This window comes from Bos indicus x Bos taurus, chromosome 12, assembly GCF_003369695.1.
Source record: "Bos indicus x Bos taurus breed Angus x Brahman F1 hybrid chromosome 12, Bos_hybrid_MaternalHap_v2.0, whole genome shotgun sequence".
NCBI classification, from domain to species: Eukaryota; Metazoa; Chordata; class Mammalia; order Artiodactyla; family Bovidae; genus Bos; species Bos indicus x Bos taurus.
The window spans coordinates 86,193,733-86,212,474 of record NC_040087.1 but is presented as its reverse complement, the minus strand read 5'-3'; the positions used below and the strand labels follow the sequence as shown (position 1 = coordinate 86,212,474).

General features: G+C 60.9%; 1 protein-coding gene across 2 annotated transcripts; it reads left to right on the top strand.

Moving 5' to 3' along the window:
• Positions 1-355: 355 nt before the first annotated feature.
• GRTP1 (growth hormone regulated TBC protein 1) lies at positions 356-18,463 on the top strand. Of its 2 annotated transcripts, none has more exons than XM_027558034.1 (8): positions 356-522; positions 768-919; positions 5,905-6,063; positions 8,584-8,708; positions 10,038-10,134; positions 14,897-15,072; positions 15,141-15,326; positions 16,219-16,531. In XM_027558034.1, exons 1-8 carry the CDS (start codon positions 476-478, stop codon positions 16,240-16,242), a joined length of 966 nt encoding a protein of 321 aa, XP_027413835.1. In that variant the 5' UTR covers positions 356-475; the 3' UTR covers positions 16,243-16,531. The 2 variants fall into 2 exon arrangements, with proteins under 2 accessions (XP_027413835.1, XP_027413833.1); XM_027558032.1 differs by lacking the exon at positions 16,219-16,531 and adding an exon at positions 18,156-18,463 and having other exon boundaries at positions 357-522.
• Positions 18,464-18,742: the final 279 nt, after the last annotated feature.

Sequence of the window (18,742 nt, the reverse complement as noted above, 5' to 3'; positions counted from 1 at the left end):
CGGGGTGCGGGGTGCGGGGCGGCGGGACCCGACGCGCCGGCCGGGCCGTCAGCCTCGCCGGGCCCAGGTCCCTCTCCCCGCCGGGGACCATCCCCGCGCCCCTCCCCCTCCCTCCCCGCCGGGGGCCCATCCCTCCTCCCGCGCCCCCTCCCCCCGCCCGGGGCCCCCATCCCCCTCCCTCCCCGCCCCGGGGGCCGGGGCCCGGCTCGGCCGCGCCCCTCCCAGGCTCCGGGCTCCGGGCTCCGCGCGCAGGAGCAGGTGCAGCCCCTCCCGCCCCCTCCCTCCGGGCCGCGCCCCGCCCTCCGGGGCCCCAGACGTTCCCACCCCTCCCCTCCCCCGCCCTCCTTCCCCGCCCCCAGCCCCGCCTCCCGGCGCCCGCGGCCCGGCGGAAGGACGCGAGGCGCCCCGAGTCCTGGGAGGTGAACTTGGCACCCCGAGCCCCGCGGCCCGGGCGCCGCCTCCCGCCCGTCTCGGCATGGAGGCCGCGGGGCGCGCGCAGGCGGCGCGGGACCGTGTCCCCAGGTAGGCGCGCGGGGTCCGTGCGCCCCTGGCTCGGGCGCGGGCGCGGGCGGCGGTGCGGACGCCTGCGCGCCCCTGGGCGGCCCCTGCGCTGCGTGCGCGCCCGCGCTCGGCCCGCCGCCTCTGCTGCGGGGCCGCGTGGGGGGCAGGGAGCCCGCGCGCCCCGCGCAGGGATCGGGCGGCTGGGTGCCGAGGGTCCCACGTCCACGTGCGCGCAGAACTTTACTCTGGGCCTTTTTGTGCGGTAGGATCGATCCGTATGGGTTTGAAAGGCCTGAGGACTTTGATTATGCAGCTTACGAAGAATTTTTGTCCACCTACCTGGTGATCCTCACCAGGAGAGCCATCAAATGGTCCAAACTTCTAAAGGGCGGCGGTGGTGTCCAGAGGAGCATGACCGGTGAGTTCGGCGCCTGACCCAGCGGGCACGCAACAAGTCATCCGGTCCTCGGTGCCATGCGCTCGGGGGAGCTCAGGACTTGGGGTTCCTTCGAGGCCAGGGGCGCTGCCCCCATCCCAGCCGTGCCCCGCGCTGACGCACAGGTGAGGGCGCTGCGCGGTCCAGGTGCGAGGCCCCCTTTGCTCGCCTGGATGTGGGGCCTGCTCGCCCTTTGAGACACTTGGCGCCCGTGGCCCTCTTTCCAGAAGAAGCCGGGTTTCCTGCTCCTCAGAGCGAGCGGCCAAGGTAGTGCTCCCGCCGGCTTCTGTGCGGAGCGCTCCCTGCCCCCTTCAGAGAGAAAGCGGGGTGAGGGGGGGTGCTTCGTGGAACCCTCGGCTCCTCCCCTGCTTCTTCCCCGCCCCAGGCTGTGCCCAGGGGCCTCCTTCAGGTCTGGATTGGAGCGCCTCCTCCGGGAAGCCTTCCAGTCTCACCCCGCCGCTCCACACTTCCTGCCCTCTCCTTGCCTCTCTCTGGTCCTCCACACGTGGGTCTTACTTATTTTATCCTTAGTTTTCCGCCCTGGGGTCAAAGATCCCTCTGTGCCGTCTGGGTTGGCTGGATGGTCCCTTAGCTGTTCGTTGAATGAATGAATGAAATATTTGCCTGCCTGTTCCCTAGCTGAGGATACAGAGGCCAGACCTGGCCGCAGGAGGTGAGGAGTGGGCAGGAGTGTGCCTCCGGGGGCCTCCTGACACAGGGCGTTAATGACAATGAAGGGGTGAGGATAGGGGTCCCAGCCGCAGGGGGCTGAGCTGTGTGACCAGAGCACTGGGGTGAGGAGAGGAGGGCCAGAGGTGGAGCAGGGCCCGCGCCAGCTCACAGTGGGCACACGGGGCATGGCCAGGGGAAAGAAGTCGGTTTTTAAGCAAGCGTGGGGGGGAGGGGGTCAGATCAAGCTTTATCTGTAAAGAGCCATCCGTCGTTGAAAGGCAGGTGTCATTAGTTGGTATCGAGAGCCAAGCCCCCCTTGCTGCTGGGCGTTAACGTGCTTCCAGCCGACTTTGGCTTCGTTTTTTGTTTTGATTTGTGTACAACTACGTAAAAATACAAAGACAGACCACTTTTGCATGTGGGAGAACATCTTGGTCACACCCGAAGGTGTGAAGTGCCCTGAGTTTCTCAGCTGCCCAGGCCCCGGGGGTGACTGGTGACTGTCCCCCGTCCCCCCAGGAACAGGGTGCACCATTTGCTTTCATGCAGGAGGAGGCCTCCTGTCCAACAGGGACCCAGAGGCCGGTTAACGCCACAGAAAGTAACTGCAAGACGTGCAGGCGCTCGCGGCCCTTTGCGTGTGACACACGCGTGGACGTGCTCTCCACTTCGATTCTGTCACTCGTGTCTTGCCGTCTTTTCTTTGTACAGTGACGGCACTCTAGTTCTGTGTCTTTCTGCAGAAACCGTTGCTGCTCAGTCGCCAAGTCGCATCCGACTCTTTGCAACCCCATGGACTGCAGCACGCCAGGCTTCCCTGTGCATCACCAACTCCCGGAGTTTACTCAAACTCACGTCCCTTGAGTCGGTGATGCCATCCAACCATCTCGTCCCCTTCTCCCGCCTTCAATCTTTCCGAGCATCAGGGTCTTTTCCAGTGAGTCAGCGCTTCGCATCAGGTGGCCAAAGTATTGGAGCTTCAGCATCAGTCCTTCCAATGAATATTCAGGACTAATATTTCCTTTAGGATGGACTGGTTGGATCTCCTTGCAGTCCAGGGGACTCTCAAGAGTCTTCTCCAACACCACAGTTCAAAAGCATCAGTTTTGGCGTCCAGCCTTCCTTACTGGCCCAGCTCTCACGTCCATGCCTGACCTCTGTGGAGACTGCTGAACGCTGCATCTGTTTTCCAGTGTTGCTCTCCCGGTGGGCTGGGAGTGGAAGCCGTCTCAGGGCAGAGCCTCCCGGACCTCAGCTCTCTCCCTGGACGTCTGTGGTCGCCTAACATGACGGCTCTGTTTTCTTTCTGCTTTTGCCCAGAGCACCTCTGTGGCTCAGCTGGTGAAGAATCCGCCTGCAATGCTGGGGACCTGGGTTTGATCCCTGGGTTGGAAAGGTCCTCTGGAGAAGGGAAGGGCTACCCACTCCAGTGTTCTGGCCTGGAGAATTCCATAGACTGTATAGGTCATGGGGTCGCAAAGAGTTGGACGGGACTGAGTGACTTTCACTTCACTTGCCTTTTTGGAGCACATATCGACTCTTTCTGAAAATTTAATTTGGTTTTACTGAAACTGCCATTGTTTCTTTCTTTGTTTTACGTTTTTAAATTTATGTAATGTTTGTTAAACTTTGTCCTTATGGTGTAACAGGTTTAGGAGCAAATATGCTTGATTCCTGGTGGGCCTTGGCCTGGGGGTGGGGTTCGCCGCCAGGTGAGCTGGAGGGCGTAGTGGGCTGGTGTTCTTTCGGGAAGTCTGGCGAGGCACCTGTGGGCTCACCCAGTCCTGCGGTCCGGAGTGTTGCCGCTGAGCTGGTGCGGCTTCCGGGCGTGGCGGCCCGGGCTCCACGGCACCCGTGACACGCCAGGGGAGTGGTCAGGCGTAGCCAGGAGTGGATTTGTTAGTCAGGAAGCGGGAATACAGTTTCTTCCTGCCAGATGCTCTGAGCTGGCCGGAGCGTCCACGGCTGTGTGACGTCCCGTGGGAGGGAGGCCGTGAGGGCCGTGGGCCCCGGGCGGGCAGTGGGAGCTCCGTCTGGGGCCCCGACCGTGACCCCGGCGATGCACCTGGAGGGCCGACTTCGCCCCGGCTCCTCAGCCGTGTCGGGCCTTCGGGCTCTGCTGGGCGTGTGCTCTTCTGAGAGGACTTGTGTCCACGTCTGCAGACGAGTGTTGAAGCTCAGCCTGCTTGAGGGTGCTAGCTGTGGGTCCGTGTTTTCTTTTTGTCAGTGAGCAGGTCCACCAGGAGCTGCGCTCGCTCGCTCACTCTCGGCACTCGACCTGGCTGGCCGCGCCCGGGGGCTGCCCTGGGCCCCTGTCCATCCTGCCTGGAGGGACGTGACAGGAGGAGCTCTTCCAGTTTGCTTGTCTCCTGCCCCGTGGGCGAGGGGGTTAGCACCATCTGAATAAGAATGAAATTGCAAGACATGTTTAAAGACAAATATAAAAAAGCCCTGAGAACCTGCTTAAATCCTGGGGCAGACTGCTGGGAGTTAATTCTTTGGGGTCGAGCTCCTCTTTAAAAAAATTTCCCACCTGTTTCTGCGGCATAGTTTACACTCCTCCAAATGTCGGAATGAGGAGTGCATCAGTCCTGCCCTTGCTCTGAGGGTGGGAGGACCATTTTCTTTCTCTTCCAGAGAAACTGAGTGAAGTCAGATAACAGGCAGTGAAAGTAGCAGAAGCCCTGATCCTCTGAAACTTCTGGACGTGGTTGCTGTTCTTACAACCTCCCGGGAGTCTGGAGCCCTGACTGTATTCCAGGCCCTGGGCTTTGTTTCCATTTTGCAGGAAATTTTCCATTTTCCTTCCATTTTGGAAGGAAACCGAGGCATGATCGAGGTGTGGTCTGCCTAGCCACGTCCGACGCCAGAGTGGGGGGTTTAACCAGCTCGCACTTCTTTTTCTAGACTCTTCGCAGCCCCATGGACTGCAGCCCACTAGGCTCCCCCGTCCTGGGGTTCTCCAGGCAAGAACACTGGAGTGGGGTGCCATTTCCTTCTCCACACTTTTTATACTTTATATTAATTTTTTAAAACTTTGCAAATGAAGTTCACTCTACCTGGCGTGCAGCCCTGTGAGTGTGGACAGACGCACAGTCAGGTAATCCCCACCATGTGCAAGGTTTAGAACAGCCGGTCGCCTTCAGCGTCCCCTCCTGTGTGGTCCTGGGCGCTGACCTGCAGGCCTGGACGTGGGTGAAGGCCTCGGCTGGGGGAGCAGGGACTGGGAGAGGCCGCAGGGCTGCAGAGGGGTCCTGAAGGTGCGCTGGCCTCGCTCTCCCTTCTGGTTCTTTGGCTTCTCGCAGGTGTTCTCTCAGAGCGACGCCTGGTGGCTCTGCTGCTGGCAGGGTTTGTGGTGCTGTCATAAGCGATACCATCTCATTGTTTTTGTTTCCACTCTTTGCCGTCTGTCCGTGGAGTTACCATGAATGTCTGTACATCTTTTCCTTCTCCATCTCAGTGGGAGCGGTCCCTGCCCAAAGCTAGGACTGACCCTCCCCTTGCGGTTGAGAGAGGATTAATTCAGGGCACCCCTGGGTATGCCGAGCCCTGAGATGGTGTGTGAATGGTAGGAGGTTGGAGGGACGGTCCAGCTGAATGATTGCTGTGTTTGATAGACTAAAATATCACGTCCAGTAGCGGGGTGACCACGTCACGCTGGCCGAGACATTCTGGCCACGCGCGATCCTCCTGCTGCACGGGTGCCTCCGAGTTGCAGAGGGTTCTTGGCTTTCTCTGCCTCTGGCGGGTGGTGTTCACGTCTGTCCTTCCCTTCCTCTGGCCTTCCTCGTCATCCCCCAGCCTCTGCAAACGCCCATCCCGCGCGCCCTCCCTAGAGCGGCGGGTGCACGTGACCTGGCCTCCGGGAGGCGCTCTCGGGAGCTCGTGGACTGGTGGCTGTCAGCTTAAGTTATAAGATTCCAGCAGCAGCGCCTTTTTCGCTTGTAACCTAGGACATCGTCCTGTAATTTTTTTCTGTTCGGTACAGCTGGTGCCTGAGCCAGTGCCGACCTGCGTTCAGCGCCGTGGCGTCCTCCCAGGCTGCGCGGCGGGCCGGGTGGGGGGACGGGAGGTGGCCTGCGTCCCCGCACTGCTGCTGAGGTGGAGGTTGGGCTGCTGCGGCCCCCCCGACCGCTCAGCAGGAGGGGAGAGCGGACTTCTGTAGGGAGGGCCTGTACCTGTTGTTGGAACATGCCTGTATTGCCTCTTCCGTGTCTGACTTACTGATTTGTGGGAGCTGTCCATGGAGACTCTTGGAGGGGGGCCCGTCTGAAACTGCCCTTTCCCTATCTCAGTGAAGCGCTACATCCGCAAGGGCGTCCCGCTGGAGCACCGGGCCCGTGTCTGGATGGGGGTGAGCGGAGCCCAGGCCCGGATGGACCGGAACCCTGGCTACTACCAGCGCCTCCTGCAGGGGGAGCGGAGCGCCAGCCTGGAGGAGGCCATCCGGACAGGTGACATGGCCCCCGGGTGGGGGAGGCCCCCGGGGTGGGGCGGCCCTGGGGTGGGGGCGCCTCCCCCAGGGGACGTGTGTCTGCACCCCAACTCCCGGTCGTGATGGGGATGAGACCTGCACTGTCAAAGGCGCACCCCTGATTCCCATTTTCTCAAAGGACAAGCAAAACGGGGACTTATTTGACGGGAGGACAGTGGTCAGAATTGGTTCAGAAAATCCTCGGGTGGGCAGCTAGGTGTTAAGGAAAGTGGTAGAAAGGGTGGGTTTCTTCTGCAAAGATGCTCCAGGGGTGTGAGGAGGCCGATGCAGAGCCAGCCGTCAGAACAGACGCGGGCTGGGCGGCCCTGAGGACTCGAGACGCGGCTGCAGGAAGCTGCGCGCTGCGTCCGCTCTTTGTGCCGATGCCGAGTGTCCAGAGGCGCTCACGCCCTGGCCGCCGTCTCGTGACCCCAGCTTCCTTGCTGGCCACAGGCTCTCACAAGTGCAGAGTCCTCAGAAAAACAGTTAACCTAAGTTGAACAACTAGATCTTTAGGAGAGACACCTGCTTGTCCGATTTTGCCGGCTTCTGAGAACGACAGAACTAAACACAAAGGACTTCATTGAACAGTTGGTCACTGTACACGTCTGGGAGGTTGGATTGACTGGGGACAGCAAGGAAGCGGCGTGTCCCCAGCGTAAGGAGCGGGGCTCTCGGATCCCAGCACCGCCGCTGAGCCTGCCGGCCACACCCTGACCCCCCAGAAAACCCTGGCCGGAGGGCTTGGGACAGACGCTGTCGTGACCTGCAGGGAACGTGGGTTCCCTCCGCAGGCCCAGCAGTGCTCACGTGGGCAGGGAGAGACCACAAGTGATGGGTGGGTGTTTGTCTGGAAAATGAATTTTAAAGGCTCTACTTGGTGCAGAGTTTTTGGATACTTTTATTTTTAATTACGGTGAAACATACACAACGTGCAGTTCACCATTTTATTTTTCCAAGGGGAGCCTCTGTCCCTGTTACACACTAAGCCCCCAGCCCTGGCTCCACCGTCTGCTCCCTGTCTCTGACTCTCGTGGACTTCACGTGGGTGGAATCAGGCTGTGTCTGTCCTTCTGTGTCTGGTTGATTTCACGGAGCACAGTGTCCGAGAGGCCCAGCCGGGTTGTGTGTGCGTCAGAGCTTCCACCCTTCCTGAGGCTGAACCAGATCCTGGGCGTGTCCGTCTTCTGTCCATGGACACCCGGGCTGTTTCCACCCCCTGGCTACAGTGAATTCTGCCTGAACAGGGTGTCAAGTAATTCTCCGAGACCCGCGTTCAGTGCTTTGGGGACAGACCCCGAGGTGGAGTCGCTGGGTCACGCGGCCGCTCTGATCTGCGGTCAGGGAGCCTGCCTCAGCCATGGTGCAGGGCCAGTAGAGCAGGCGCATCGCGCACCTGAGCCCAGACGGGACGTCCATCACATCTGCCTCCCGTGCAGGGGGCGGGGAGAAAGATTTCAACATCTGCTAAAGCGTCTCATCATAAAGATCGTTACACAGACGTGAGCACAGTTGGTCAGTCTACTCTGAATTAGTGAAAAACTCATTTCCCCCTGATAGGTGCCAGTTTGGGGAATGTTCAGATTTCCAGGGAAAAGAAATCTTTTTTTAAAAAACATATGATTGGAAATTCCAAGCTTGGAGGCACCCAGTTTGCTGCTTGGCTCAGATCTGGTCTTTGTGGGCAGGTGCAGGGCTGGGGGCCCGAGCTTGGGGGCAGAATCCCCGCGGTCGCCGAGAGGCCTTGCGTTTTAAACGGTGTCCACGAGTGTCCCTTCGCCGACACCGCCGCTCTGCCCCAGGCGGGGTCAGAGGGTGTCCATCAGCCACCCCACTCTGCCCTGGACGCGGGCTCACAGGAATGTAATGGGGGCAGGGAGGGGGTGGCGGAGGTGGGAGAGGCCGCCAGGCACCCTCCTGCAGACAGAAGTTGGTGGTGATGGGTTTATCTGTGGTGTGCCAAGTCACTTCAGTCGTGTCCGACTCTTTGCGACCCCATGGACTGTAGCCCACCAGGCCCCTCTGTCCATGGGATTCTCCAGGCAAGAGCCCTCCCCCAGGGGACCTTCCGGACCCAGGATCGCCCCGCGTCTCTCAGGTGTCCTGCGCTGCAGCTGGTTCTTTAGCGCTAGAGCCTTCGGGTAGTTTTCCGTTTTGTCTCTTTGTCTCTAAACGGGGCTCTCAGGTGTCCTGCCTGCTTCTGTTTTCAGTCATAAGAATTGAGGAGAATTTCCAAAGCTTTACGTAAAGTGCTCACGCTTCACCCACACTTCAGGGCGTGGGGACCAGAGGAGACGCTGGGGACCCAGCAGCCTGGCCTCGTCAGAGGAGCTGATGTTGATGCTGATTGGAGAGTAAGGGCTGCAGGGCAACGGGGGCCCTGGCCGGGCTGCTTGGGGCCCGGAGCCGCCTCTGCTCCTGAGTCCAGTCGACGGTGGAGGCTGCTGGGGGCCCAGGGCGGCCTCTGCTTGCGCCCTGAGTGCTCTGTGGGTCCCCGCAGACATGAACAGGACCTTCCCGGACAACGTGCGGTTCCGGAAGGACGCAGAGCCCTGCCTGCAGGGGCCCCTGTACAACGTGCTGCTGGCCTATGGGCACCACAACCACGGCGTGGGCTACTGCCAGGTAAACCCCGGGCCCGCACAGACCCCGGGCCTCGCCCAGCCGGGGCCCACGTCCCCCACGGACCCCGGGGCCTCGCCCAGCCGGGGCTCCCACGTCCCGCATGGACCCCGGGGCCTCGCCCAGCCGGGGCCCACGTCCCCCACGGACCCCGGGGCCTCGCCCAGCCGGGGCCCACGTCCCCCACGGACCCCGGGGCCTCGCCCAGCCGGGGCTCCCACGTCCCGCACGGACCCCGGGGCCTCGCCCAGCCGGGGCCCACGTCCCCCACGGACCCCGGGGCCTCGCCCAGCCGGGGCCCACGTCCCCCACGGACCCCGGGGCCTCGCCCAGCCGGGGCCCACGTCCCCCACGGACCCCGGGCCCCCACAGACCCCGGGCCTGCACAGACCCCGGGCCCCCACAGACCCCGGGCCTCGCCCAGCCGGGGCCCACGTCCCCCACAGACCCCGGGGCCTCGCCCAGCCGGGGCTCCCACATCCCCCACAACCCGGGCTGGGCCTCTCGGTGGGGGCGGGAGGGAGCAGCTGTGGACATGTACACAGGCTGTGTTTACAGGACGCGGGTGACCAGCACCCTGTCGCCTCGGAGCTGATGGTGTGCGCGTGTCCGTGTGTGTACGTGTGTGTGTGTGTATGCACGTGTGTGTGTGTGTGTGTATGCACATATGGGTGAGTGCGTGCGGTGGGCCGGGCCGGAATGCAGGGCCTCCTCCGGAAGCTGGGCCTCTGGGCAGCGGGGCGGCGCGTCAGGTGGCGGGGATCGCTTCTCGTGCCCCCGGAGGTGCTCTTTCTGCAGCATCGCAGGGACATGTGTCCACAGCCCAGACCGTGAGCAGAGCTGGGTTGGGAGCCGATCCTCAGGCTGCCATGCGCTCTGGGGGCTGTGGTGTCTGGGGGTGTGTGGGCAGGAGGGCGGGGCTTGGGATGGGGTCCCCACACGCCAGGCCCCCGAGCCAGAGGCCAGGCCTCCTGAGAGGACGGCTGGGTATTCAGAGCCGTGGGAGGCGGTGCCCGAGCAGCCCGTGTGGTTTCTCCTGGTGAGAGTTTCACGAGGACGTGCCCTGCCCGGTTCTACGGCAGAATCTAAGAGTCAAGCCTGACTGCACATGTCTGTCAATGGCAGAGCCGGCGAGGCCAACGCTGCCCTGGACAGTCATTCCAGAATCACGCGCGTTCTAGGAAGGACAAGGAAGACGGGGAGTTAGCGGGCGGCAGCTGCACGGCTACAGGGTCTGGGGGTGGAGCCGGTGTCCGCGCGGGCCTCCTCTGATTTCAGGGGATGAGCGTCGTCGCGCGGTGTCTCATCCTGGTGACATTTGTCTGATTCCAGGGGATGAACTTCATCGCGGGGTATCTGATCCTGGTGACTAAGAGTGAAGAAGAAGCCTTCTGGCTGTTGGACGCCCTGGTGGGCAGAATACTCCCAGGTGCGTGGAGTCCTGCGGTAAGAATGACTTGCTTTCTGGTGTTGCCGTAACGATCCTGCTGACAAGTCGGGGCGTGACGAAACATAAGGCGTCGTTTGAGAGCTGAGGTTGACAGTCTTCCTGCAGTTGAGTTGAGGTGAGACACTCACAGGATGTGGGGGCCCAGCAGAGCAGCGACCTCTCCCCCCACCACCGCCCCCCAGGGGCAGCGCTGTCTCAGCCTGGACGCCGCTGAGCCGTTTGCTCAGTTATGTCAGAGGCCGAATGACGATGGGGGTTCCCGCCGCGACCGCTTCCAGGCGTCATCTGGGGATTTGGGGAACTTCAAGGAATGAAGCCTAAAAGCCTGGCAGCGATAGCAACCGAGAGAAGCAGGTTGGGGCTGGGAAGGGCTGACCTCAAGAAACAGAAGCAAGGCTCCAGGTGCCCCCACCTAGTTCATCACAGACTTAAAGTCAGAATGAGTCGTTTCCAGTAGTCATTAGACTCAGTCAATACAGCAAAATGGGTCTTGCTTCAAAAACAAAAGGAAACCTCCAGATGAGCAGGCAGGACTGGGGGGGGTCACCGTCTCACTGGGCTGGGGGTGGGCAGGGCTGTGTGAGTCCCCGGGCCTCTGGGTGCACGAGCTAGGTCATTTCGGCACGTGCTCATCCTGCACTTAGCTGCTTCTGTCTTCATTACGCCAAAGCTGCACAGATACATCCTCGTCTCAGAAGTTCTGACTGCAGCGTTGACGGAGGGTGAGCCATGGCCGCTCTTCTCAAGGGTCCCCGTCCCTCGCGTGCTCGCTGCCCGTGCTCAGCAGGGTGGTGTGTGGGTGTCCAGCTTCTTGCTCTGCTTTTGCGGGCATACAGGTGTGCCAGCACACACACGGAAGAGTGGAAGTTAGTGACGGAGAATGACAGAAAGACGAGCTGAGACGGAAGCTGGTTCTTTGGGAAAACTGTTGAAACGCACAGACGTCTGACAAGACTGATAAAGGAAGAAGGGGTGAGGAATCCAGAAGTGGAAAGGGCGCCGGGACTGGAACCTGCAGGGACTCCCGGGAACCACAAGAGAGCCTGAGCACAGTGACGAGACGAATGGATGGTTTGAGAATACAGGCCAGCAGAGCTGGAAAGAGGACATCTAAAAGGCCAAATGCAGAGAAAAACATCTCAGTAAAACTCGAACAGATAATTCCCGATTTTTAAAAAGTAAATCTTGCTGAAAACAGAAACAGATGAACTCGTCAACTCGTGTTGTGAGGCTGGTGTAGCCTTCCTGTCGTACAGACTGATTTCAGGAAGAACACGAACACAGATCGCGTTGAAATAATACTGCTGTTAGCCTCTGGCGTCGAGCGATGGTTATAGAGTAGTATTTTTTTAAATATATGACCCCACATGTGGATGGATTAATTCCTACATTAAGGATGGATAGTGGCCTAATCACGTGGAAGGGTCACTGGCAGGGCCAAGCCAGGAAGGCTGGAGAGAAGTGGTGTTTAGCCCCTCAGTCCCGTCTGACTGCGACCCCATGGACTGTAGCCCACCAGGCTCCTCTGTACTCCAGGCCAGAGTCCTGGCGTGGGTGGCCATGCCCCTCTCCAGAGGATCTTCCCGACCCAGGGATCAAACCAGGGTCTCCTGCACTGCAGGCGGATTCTTTGCCACTAGCCCCGGGGAAATCTGGAGGGGAGGGTGCTCGAGTTGCAGTAGGTGCTGTGACGGTCGTTAGGTTATCGAGGGATAATCAGGTCTGTCCATCTGTTGTACTCGGTACGTGAGTTATATTGAGGAAAAGACTGTTAAAACATCGTTCCATGACAGTTGACTGCCTATAGAGAAGAAAACAAAACTAGACCCTTATTTCAATTCCAGGTAGATTCTAGACGTGTGAAAAAGCAAAACTTTGAAACTCAAAACGAGTCAGAGAACAGTATGATTCCAGAGTAGGAAACAAGTCCTTGAACAAAATTCAGAATCATTTTAATTACATTAAAATTGAAAACTGATTTTGACACAAGACCCAGTCTGCAGAGTAAAAAGGGATCCATAGAATTAACGTGTGAAGAATTCCCAAAAGTCTAGGTGGATACAGGTCGACAGAAAAGAAGATGAAGAGTAGGCCTGACAGGCAGTTCACAAAATAGAGACCTGCATGGTCCCTGAGTCGGGGCGAGGCCACCGTGGTCTCCCAGGAGCGGGGAGGCCAGGTCTCAGCGCCGAACGAAGCTGGACGTCTGCAGCGTGGGCACGGCCACCGGAGGCCGCCCCCCAGTGCCCACGACACTGCAGTTCAGAGCAGTTGAGCTGAAGCAGGGGCAGGGAGAGCGCGGCTCTAATGAGGTGGGGACTGCGGGGTCCCGGGCCACCTTGCTGGGCCCCCGGGCTCTGCCACCCCCGGAGCAGCATCAGTGTCCGTGTTTGATCTGTCACTTGTCAGTCCCCACGGGCCTTCACGTTTCCCCTCTCGTCCTGAGTCGGCAGAAGCCTAGCCGCCCGCCCACAGACACGCTGTTTCCCCGCAACTGGGCTCGCCTGGCAGTGGGTGAGGAGCCCAGAGACAGGCCAGGCTGGGGGCGGGAGGAGAGGTCCTCACGGGAGTTGGGGGGCCTCTCCCAGACCTGTGACTCCCCAGCAGCGAATAGTCGTGTTAACCTAAGCGTCCGAGCGTCCTGCTGGGGCTGGAGGCAGGAGGAGGGGTCCTCACGGGAGTGCGGGGCCCTCTCCCAGATCTGTGACTCCCCGGCAGCAAACAGTCGTGTTAACGTAAGCGTGTTAACGTTAAGCATCGTCCTGCTGGGGCTGCAGGCGGGAGGATCGGCAGGGACCTGGGTCCAGACCCACAGCCCGTGGGCAGCAGGGGTCAGCACCGCTGGCCCTTGGCTTCCCTGCGACCTGCTGGTCGAGCGCTCCAGGGGGTCGGAGTTCGGGACCAGCTCAAGACGGTGCTTCAGGCTCGTCTTTACCTTGGAAACAGAGGTGGCAGTCTGCACTGACTGGTCGTCTCTGCTGTGGGGCGGTTGTCACCCCGGCCTGGTTGTCGCTGTGTCTGCACTGACTGGTCGTCTCTGCTGTGGGGCAGTTGTCACCCCAGCCTGGTTGTCTCTGTGTGTGTTGACCTTTTGTTCCCTGAAAATCTATACCTGGGCTTCCTGGGTGCCTCAGTGGCAAAGAATCCGCTTGCCAGTGCAGGAGACCCAGGAGACACAGGTTCGATCCCTGAATCAGGAAGATCCCCTGGAGAAGGAAATGGCAGCTCACTCCAGTGTTCTTGCCTGGAGAATCCCATGGACAGAGGAGCCTTGTGGGCTGCAGTCCACGGGGTCACACAGTCGGACAGGACTGTGCGACTGAACCACCACAAAATCTTATCGACTGAGACCTTTTTTCTGCAAAGGCCTAGATCACAGGATGACCTAGACCTCAAACGGCTTGTCTTACATCAAAAAAGTTATGCCCGAGTCTCTTCCTCCAGGGACGCCTGTCTGTCCTCTGACTCCTGAGCCTGCAGAAAAGCCCCGCTGCACCCACCCCCAACGTCAGGGACGGTGGGGGCGTCTGGGATGTCACGCCGGGGAGGAGTCCGTCCCTTAATGGACAAATGCATCCGCGTCCTGAAGAGCTGGTCGCGCCTGTTTGCCTGTGACACGGGAAGCGGGTGGCTCCCCCGCCGCAGCTGGACAGCGAGGCCCAGGGCGGGCGGCGGGGCTCATCCTGGGGCAGTGACTCTTGGGGCACCCCCCCAAGTCCTGCAGCCGCGCTCATCCCCCCGACCCCGGGCTGACACCTCCAGGCTGTGTGCAAAGGGGGCCCCTGGGAGAGGCCTGACTCGGGCCCTGGAGGGGAGGCTGGACTAGGGGCCCCTGAGAAGTTTCTCAGTCTCTGTGCACAGATGGGAACCCGCAGATGGGGCTGGCCGTCAGGGTTTGTCTGCGTTCTTGGCCGACTGCCAGGAGGGTTAAGTGACCCTCCAGTGACCGGCTCAGGCCCGTGGCAGCTTTGGGGGGTGACCTTGCTTCTTCTGGGAGCTGCCATAAGCCTCTGTAGCAAAAGTGAGAATGTGCTGAGCTCGCGCTCTGCAAATCCGCTCGTCTGCCCCGCTGAGCCACTCAGGACTGCCCCCCCACCGCCTCCGGGGCCAGACTGGGCGCCCGCTGGTCAGGGGCGGAGGGGGCGGCGGGCTGGCCTTGCGGCCGGGGGGCGTGGCGGGGAGGGCGCCCCAGGCCCCAGGTGTTGACGACCCCACAGCTTCTGCAGCCTTGGGCTCAGTTTAGCGCGCACACCTTGAAAACCGGCGACGTGACTGCCATGTCAGTGTTCATAATGATTCTGTTTTAACGAAAACACCTAGCAAGAATGTCTGTCCCTGTGCCGCAGTGAATGGCCAAACTTTATTACACCGATTGCTTGCTGAACTTATGGCAAAGTTCAAGCATTAGGTTAAATACACCATGATGATGATCTACCACGATAACAAGCCAGAAAGTTCCTTGGCAAGAGAACGTCCATTTCAACAGACAGACGGGCGGCGGGCGTGATGGGTACCAGCAGGGGCCTCACCGTCTGCTCGCTGGCCCGGCTCCTGCTCTGGGCGGGTGGTCCTCTGGAAAGGGTCCCAGGGGCCCCCACCACCACCTGGCCCGGGGGGCACAAGGTTGCGGCCATCCGGCTGTGAGACCCACGTCCCTGCCCCGCCGCCCCCACAGCCGATTACTACAGCCCCTCGATGCTGGGCCTGTGAGACCCACGTCCCTGCGCCCTCGCCCCCACAGCCGATTACTACAGCCCCTCGATGCTGGGCCTGAAGACGGACCAGGAGGTGCTCGGGGAGCTGGTGCGGACGAAGCTGCCAGCGGTGGCGGCGCTGATGCACAGCCACGGCGTGCTGTGGACCCTGGTCGCGTCCCGCTGGTTCATCTGCCTGTTCGTGGACGTCCTGCCCGTGGAGGTGAGGGCGCCTAGCTGGGCCTGGGGTCGGCGGCACGGCCGTGCGCTGACCCGCCGCTCCCTCCGCAGACGGTGCTGCGTGTCTGGGACTGCCTGTTCAGCGAGGGGTCCAAGATCATCTTCCGGGTGGCACTGACCCTCCTCAAGCATCACCAGGCCTCCATCCTGGAGGCCACCAGCGTCCCTGACCTCTGTGAGAAGTTCAAGGAGATCACCAGGGGCCGCTTTGTCACTGAGTGCCACAGCTTCATGCAGGTGGGTGTCAGCCACACTGGGCCCCCAGGAGACTGGCATGCTCACCCCGCACCCCCTACGCCGTCGGCTGTGGGGGGTGCCACCTGGGACCCACCTGAGCCCGTCAGGCCTGCTCCTTGGCTTCTCCTGGGCCTCCCTGACATCCCCATCAACGCCGGGCCCACCCTCCTCAGCCCTCCCCGTTGCCTTCTCTCCCGCCCTGGTGGGGTCATACCTGTCTGTCCCCTCTCGTTGGGTTCCAGGCCTGGTGCAGGCTGTGTACACAGCTCACCTGAGTTGATGACCTGGGTGCTGCATCCCACAGGCCCTTGGGGGAGGGGCGGGCACTGACCCAGATGCCTGGCCCATCGTGCCCTCAGCTGCCCTGTGGAACGGTGGTGGCGTGCCTGCCGCCCCCAGGCTGGCAGCCTCTGAGCCTCCCTGGGCCTGATTTCCTCAGAACCAGCCCCTCAGCCCTCAGGTGGCCTTACTGCTTGTGTGGCTGAAGCCCTGGGTCCAGGCGTGGTTGCCTCCAAGAAGGGAGCCCGCCGTCCCCACGGGAGCCCAGCCCGGCACATGCCGCCCACGGCCCCACGGCCCGGCCTCTGCTGGACTGCGGTGTGGACACTCAGACCGTGTGGCTTTGGTGTCTGGCTCTTGGGCTCAGTGCGACACTTCCGAGGAGGAGCTGGGGGCTCCCGAGTGCAGCGGGTGCCCACTGAGGGCAGGCGGCCGGCCTGCCTATCCCTGACAGCTGCGTGTCCATGGTGGGGCGGCTGGTGTTCTGGCCTGGACGTGCTCTGGGCCCTGTGAGCTGAGTGGACGCAAGGGGATCGCAGAGAGTGAGGCGGGGGGAGCGTCTCCCCACACGGCAGAAGTGCTGCATAAAGAAACACGTCTTTACACACAGCAGGTGTGGCCGCTCACTGCACGCTGATGGGACGTGACCCTGGTCTTATTTCCTTGGGGGTCTCTACAAACTTGTGTGTTTCTGCAACACTGCAGTTTATGCATCAGAGTGCTCTCAAGTCCTGTCCCAGAACATCTAGAATCTCCTAGATCCCACGTGGAAGCTAGGAGCACTGTAATGGGAAGAGGTCAGCTGAACCCTCCAAAGAGTCTGTTCTCCGGCCTGAGTCACCCGAGACTTGCTCCCAGGGTCCTTCCCTTCTCCTTGTTGTCAGGCAGTTTCTCTCTTACTGGAAACAAGTCTGAGTCCCTTCCTGCTTCTGCTTCTCAAGTCTAGTCTCTCCTAGGCCCCGAGTATGTTTCAGAGCTGCTAGAAGAGTCAGCAGTCACAGGGTCAGAACTCAAAAGAACTCAGCACAGGCAAGAAAAGCAAAAATAGCAAACTGGACCACGTGGGGCTTGACAGCGTCTGTGCAGCAAAGGGAAGCGGTGGTGGATGAAAAGCTGACCCCCCCGAACTGGAGAGTGAGTGTGCAGGCCACATCCAGACACACGGAGACCTCAGCTGGACCCGGAGCTCAGGAATCCCGTTTAAAAATGGGCAGAGGACCCGAGTAGACAGTTGTCCAAAGACGTACAGGTAGCCAGCAGGTACATAAAAGGATGCTCACTTCCCTCATCATCAGGGGAACGCAGATCAAAACCCCGTGTGACCTCACGCCCGTCAGAACGGCTGTCATCCAGAAGACAGCAGACAGCGCCTGTCAGTGAGCGTGTGACCAGGGAACCCTGGCGCAGCACTGGCTGGAGCGTAAGATGGTGCAGCCACCATAGGGAAGCGTGGAGGCTCCTCAGAAACTGGACAGAGAGCTGCTGTCCGACGCAGCCGTCCCACTGCGTATTTCCCGAAAGGAAACAGAAGCAGGACCCCTGGGAGGGCTGCCCACGCACGTTGTCTGCAGTCACAGCAGCCGCAACGTGGACACAGCCTGCAAGGCCACACGAGTGCATGGGGAGCGTGTGGTCCACCCACACGGCGGGCTTCCACTCAGCCTCGAGAGGGAGGGAGAGCCCGACACCTGCTCCACCCGGGAGGAACCTGGAGACGCCATGTTCAGTGATCGTCATGAGAGGACAAAAACCGAGTCCACTAACGCGAGGTCCCTCGAGGAGCCAGGTTTACAGAGATGGAAGGGGGCTGGGGACGCAGTGGGCTGGGGGAGGAGGAGCCGGAAGGTGACCCCAAGGGCACAGAGCTGACCTCAGCCCACACCTCAAGTGGCTCAGGCACAAACGGTGTGGCTCTAGCACACACGCGCAAAACCAGTGGAAGGGTGGGAACGGGACGTCACCCAGCTTAATTCAGTGGCTCAGAGCCTCTGACTTCGGAAAAGGATGTTTCCTTCACGGACTGGATACAGTGTTTAAAAAGTGACCTGAGTGTAAGCGGACAGGAGCCCGTGTGTCGGCTGGCAGACGTCCCGTCTCAGGCACTTTCCTGAGCTTTGCAGCAGCTGAAACCAAGACGTGGCCCAGCCTGAGGCCTGACATTCAGGGCTGGGCCACCTGCACGCACACCGCGGGACCCCCTCCCTCCCCTCCCCGGTCCTCAGAGCGCTCTGCTGAAGTCCCGGGGGGTGTTTGGGGGGCACCAGCGGCCTGCTCTTGCTCAACCCTGCAGTAAGCCCTCCTCTGCTCCCTTCGCCCTGCCCTCCAAGGAGGAGGGCTGCCCTCGCCCTCGTCCTCCACCCTCGTGGGGGGAAGGGCTGCTCTCGCCCTGCACAGGGTCCGTGCTGATGCTGGAGCTCTGTCACTATAGCTTCATTCAGTTTTGTCACGTCTGAAGGACATAAGTGACCTTCCTCTGCTCACTAACCGCTGGCCTCAGCCTGGCCAGCACCAGGAGCTGGGAAGGTCTAAATGAACCCGTTTCTGTTTCAGAGAATATTCTTGGAGCCCGGGAGCCTGTCCAGGGCCAGCATCGCCCGGCTGCGGGAGCGCTGCAGGGCGCGACTGCTGGCGCAGGGCTGAGGCCTTGAGCCGCGCCTCTGGCTGGTGCGGTCACTGCCGACTGAGCGGCCCTCCTGCACTCTTCCCTGCAAGCTGCCGTGTTGTTTTTAAATACATATTTTTACCTGAGACACTGGTGTATATAAAACGTGAGGTGCGTGTCTGTGTTCATTACACCAGCTCCTGTGAGCCTGCCATCTAATGATGTTTATAAATGACTTTTTGAAATTGTTCTACAAGCGACGTGTAAACCAGGTGAGAGATGGAGGGGCTGCAAGTCAGGCCTGGGCTGTCATCCCTGACGCCCGGGGACAAGGTGCCCCAACGAGACCCCTCCCCTTGGGGCTGGAGGCCACGGCACTCCACCCTGCCCCGGCCCTGCCTCTGAAGATGCCACCTCTGGTGAGAAACCCCACCCAGGCCAGCTGTGCCCTGCACAGGACGCAGGGACGGGGGCATAGGCAGGGGTGGGGGAACAGGGGTGTTTCCTGGGAGACCAGCTGACAGGTTCGCCTTCC